This window comes from Lipotes vexillifer, unplaced genomic scaffold, assembly GCF_000442215.2.
Source record: "Lipotes vexillifer unplaced genomic scaffold, Lipotes_vexillifer_v1.1 scaffold1201, whole genome shotgun sequence".
In the NCBI taxonomy this organism is placed as follows: domain Eukaryota; kingdom Metazoa; phylum Chordata; class Mammalia; order Artiodactyla; family Lipotidae; genus Lipotes; species Lipotes vexillifer.
In genome coordinates, this window is record NW_006783542.1 from 970,350 (window position 1) to 975,079 (window position 4,730).

General features: G+C 40.2%; 1 protein-coding gene across 1 annotated transcript in view; it reads left to right on the top strand.

Moving 5' to 3' along the window:
- CAMSAP2 (calmodulin regulated spectrin associated protein family member 2) overlaps positions 1-3,671 on the top strand; it is a 99,872-nt gene extending 96,201 nt beyond the window's left edge. The window contains exons 16-17 of the mRNA XM_007456134.1: positions 916-1,034; positions 1,674-3,671. Of these exons, the coding sequence (XP_007456196.1) occupies positions 916-1,034; positions 1,674-1,979 (425 nt within the window). The 3' untranslated portion in view covers positions 1,980-3,671. The remainder of the gene's footprint in view (positions 1-915; positions 1,035-1,673) is intronic.
- The last annotated feature ends 1,059 nt before the right edge of the window (positions 3,672-4,730 follow it).

A 4,730-nucleotide genomic window follows, 5' to 3' on the forward strand; every position in this document is an offset into this window, starting at 1 on the left:
CCGGCCCCGCCCCGCCCGCGCCCCGCCCGCGCCCGTGGGGCCCTGGAAGCGGCCCCCAGAGGCCCAGGGAGGCAGAGCTGGCTGACTTGCTGTGAGCTTTTCCTCCCTGTTCTGTGGCTTCTAAGACAGTCTCCTTCAGAAGCCTGTCAGCCTTTAAGGCCAGCTTAATGGCCGTGTTGCGGCACCGCTGGGAGCCCAGAGCTGCAGGCCTGCGGCGTGCACCTGACCAGCTCAGACCAGCTCACGGGCTGACTGTTAAAATTCCAGGAATTATGCGGCTGCAGAGCAATTGCTGGCCCTCAGCCAGCCATGGTAAGAGGAGTTTACTCTAGAAACAGGTAAAGATCAGGGCTCATGTTTTTTCTTTCCCAAAGAACCAGTTTCTCGGCGCACACAACCGAGGGCCTTTCGGGGCAGAGCTGAGTTAGTATGAGGGGGAGGGAGCCTGCCAACACACGGCCCTTCACGAGCGCGAATGTCCCAGCAAAGTGGCAAAAAGGGCTTCTGTGCTTTACAGACACCGTTGTGGAAAAAAAAAAAATGCTAAGAAAAAACCCCAGAGGTGTGGAAGAAAAAGATGAAGCTTTTTCTTGTCTTTTAAAAGCTAAACTTACTTGCGGTCCCATTGTGCGTTAAGCTCACCGATAACCTTACCAAACCCGAGAAAGAGGTGAAACGGGCAGTGTGGCGATCACAGCAAGGCCTGAGAAGGCCCCCAGGGGTGTCCCTGCGGATGCAACAGTGCTCTGACCTGCTCTGACGCTGCAGAGCAGCCAGAGGCCCTCAGGCACAGAATGTGGTTTTCCACTACAGAGTTTAATCAGTGTAGTGATGGTCGCATCGTTTAAACACGGTCGTATTTCTGACTTAGGAATGCTGTTTTTGTTTTATTACTGTTATTAAATTCTGCCATAGGACCAAAGCTCTTCAAAGAACCCAGTGCAAAATCCAATAAGCACATAATACAAAATGCTTTAGCTCATTGCTGTTTGGCTGGAAAAGTAAATGAAGGTCAGAAGAAAAAAATACTGGAGGTAAGCATGTTTGCGTGAAAATTAGGTTTGGCAACATTGTAAAACTGTAGGAGTCTCTTCTCTTTCAGTTCAGGAGGAAATACTCTTCAGGGGGCTCCTAGAATTTCAACAGCATATGAAAGATCTCCTAACTATGTTCTCATTGTTAGACTGGGTTTACTTTCAAACGGGGTTCTGGAAGACCGCAGATTTTATTAAAGACTAGGCATAGACTTAAGGTGATAATATAAAAATTATAAATTATTTTCTTGCCCAGAGTCACTCGTTCACGTTTCATAAATGCAGATAACACGATCTGCCTTTTTTAAAATGAAGCTCTGTTGCGAAGGAGATCGCCAGTGCCTGGTTGTTAGTGGTAGAGACAGTCTGGCTGAGACCGAGAGTTAGCAGACCCTGCAGCCCTTTTAAGTCCCTCCGGGATTACAATTCCGGCACAGCCAACAGGGCCTCAGCGGTAAGGTCTCTGCGCACATCTCAATCCCCGTGTGCTGGACGTGGGTTGCATGCCTCATTTTGGCTACTAAGAATTTATATTTTAAATTACGTGTCATAAAAACTGGCCAAGAAATGTAACGCAGTTATATAAATTATATTCAGCAAAATGTTTAAGGGCTTTTATTTTTGTTTCTTATCCTAAAGGAAATGGAGAAGTCAGATGCCAACAACTTCCTAATCTTGTTCCGGGATTCAGGCTGCCAGTTCAGGTCTTTGTATACTTACTGCCCAGAGACTGAAGAGATTAATAAGCTGACTGGGATAGGCCCTAAATCTATCACTAAAAAGATGATCGAGGGCCTTTACAAATATAATTCGGACAGGAAACAGTTCAGCCACATCCCCGCTAAAACTTTATCTGCCAGTGTTGATGCAATTACCATTCACAGCCATTTATGGCAGACCAAGAGACCAGTGACGCCCAAGAAACTTTTACCCACTAAAGCGTAGGAACCGGGAAATATTTGCTTCAGAACATTCATGCTAAGTTTGCACTTCATCTTTCCTGCCTATAGAAAACCTTTCTAATTGCCAACAGACTTTTATTAATTGAAACTGGACATCCAGCTCTGTTGTCATGACAACTGGAATGTAGACCGCAGTGTTTGGAGTGCAGGAGGACCCACGTGGGTGATAGGCCAGGCGGTGACGCGCTGTCCAGCTCACAGGTGGAGGTTCGCCTGCTTGGTATTCGATACGTCGAAGCACTGAGTTCTCACATGGACACTAGTTGAAATACGGCTAAGATTACGAATTGTGTGTTTTGTTTGTTGCTTTTTTTAAAAAACTTTTTAACGTACATGCCTGTCTTCAGATGGTTTATTTTGCTGTTTTTCTCTGCTGGGGGTTTGTTCCAAGATACCTTTGTATTTTGTTTCACGTGGAGATCATGCGAGTAGGAAATAGGCCTTCAGAGGTAACTTGCGTCTTTCTTAGGATGCTGAGAGAAACACTAGTGTTTAGTTTTACAGCAACCCTCATGTTTTAATGGTGTTAGAGCATTTGCAAGAATTATTCTGCTAAGTATTTACAATTCCGTATTTATTATTCACTCAAGTATTAACGTTTCTCTATTAAATAAGAGGAGAAGTTGTGAAGAGCTGCTATAGGTTCACTTAAACCACATGAGCTTAACCAAGAAGATGTTATTAGAAGTTGCTGATTAAATCAGTGCTGTTTTTACACCACTTCTCGCCAACTCAGAATAATTTGGATTGTTCTTTTAACAAAAAGGCCTTCTATCTCTCTTAAAGTATGTCACTTTATAAGCTGGCGGAAGTGAAGGACGCTTGGAGAATAGTCTCGGAATCTGAGGATGTAAGACTTCCTGCCATGAGTTCTCAAGAGGTCTTTACATTATATTTATAACTGATATAAAAAATTATATTTAGAATTTTTAAACATGTACAAAGGGCTACGTTTTGATTTTAAAATAGCTTCACATTCTTTCGCTTATGTTGAGTTTTTCTTCTTGTTTATCCTTTTCAGGTGGTTCAGCTTAGATTAAGTTCACACTTGAAATCTTCTCTGTGTGGTCTTTGTTCCTTTAACAGTGTATACCAGAGGGTTAGTTGGGGAAAAACTTCATTCTCAGGAAAAGACTTGAATGATTCTGTGACCCTGTTATGTTTCAGTGTTGTGACAACCGTGTAAACTTAGAGGGAAAGACAGTATTGTAGCATATATGAGATGTGTAGTCTGTTTTCTTTCACGGGAAGTGGAGACTAAAATTTATACATTTCTCTAATTGAGTTGTTTAGAGAAATAACTAATATCTCATATGATGTATTTACTTATTTTTTAAAAAGAGTAGGAATGAGATGTCCCTGAACTGTACTTTTCTATTATTATAAGGCCTTTAGGCATCAGTGCATCTGGGTTATCAACATTTTCTCAAACGCTGTCAATATTTTACTGTAATTTATGTTCTTATATTTATGTATATTTGTTAAAACTGTAAAAAAAAAAAAATTCACAGATTTTTTTCCAGTACCTGTGCAAGATATATGTGTAGCTCAGAACTATTTGTGATCTACTGTTTGCATGTAAGAGACCAGGATATATGTAACTCTTATATTTTAAGTGTATACATATTGTGTATATAATATATGGAGATTTAAACTGGGGGAACTGCACATTTTACCTTTCAGACAACCGTTTCTATCACAATGAGAAGGAAATGATTGTCAAATACACGTTTAGGTTGACTAGTTTAAAAAAAAAAAAAAAAGTAAGTGAATCTCATCAAAATGTGGTAAATAATAGTCAAAAGGAGAATTAATAAGCGTTCTACATTACTAAATTTGTTCTTTTCAAATCAATTAAATTTCCTTTATCAAAGCCATCTTCTTGGTGATATTACTTGGCCATTAAATTTTTTTTAATTGGCTGCCAGACAGTGGAGGAACTAACTGTGTAAAACCGGACAGGACCACCCTTTATTCTCAAATTTGTGTGTGTGTCCAACAATGTCCACGATGTCTAAAGGTAGAATGTGAATATTGCCACAAAAGTTCCTTGCTCTCGGTGTGATGTTTTCCTTTCTTCATGCAGAAAGGATATGGATATATTTAAGTCTGCAGATTTTTTTTTTAAATTATGTTTTTAAGATTATACAAATGAAAATTATGCTATTTCATAAAGTCTGGAGATATTCATCAACCTTATTGAAACACATTGGTGCTTCTCATCATTGGAGGGTCACGTTATTAGGATAATTATTCAATTAAGTTTGCCAAACAAACCTGTAACGGTTACCAGTGTGGCCTGTCAAATTCTGCCATGTGACACAGCTTTGGAAAGCTTTTCATTCCTCTCGGCTTTTCAATTTTGTTTTAGAATGACTGTTAACGGTTTTTATTTGGCTGTTTTGAAAGCCAAATTCAGCTTTTTAATCGTGGTTTCATGGACACTTTGGGCGGTGTACAGTGTCTGGTGTGCTTACTGTGCACTCTGGAGCATTGCTTACAGGTTTTTTTACGATGCTGTGCTGTAAAATACTGTCATATTTCCTACTTCCTGGTACAGTGTAGTTTTTCCCCTTTCATTTGAATAAAAGCATGGCACCAAATGACCTTTTCTGTTTCTTGAATAAAATGTGGGTTTTCTGGTAATATTTGAACTTGGGCAAACTCATCATATCGTTTTTCCTCTCTCTTAACCTCCGTTTAAATTGAACAGTTTAGATATTCATAAGAGGTA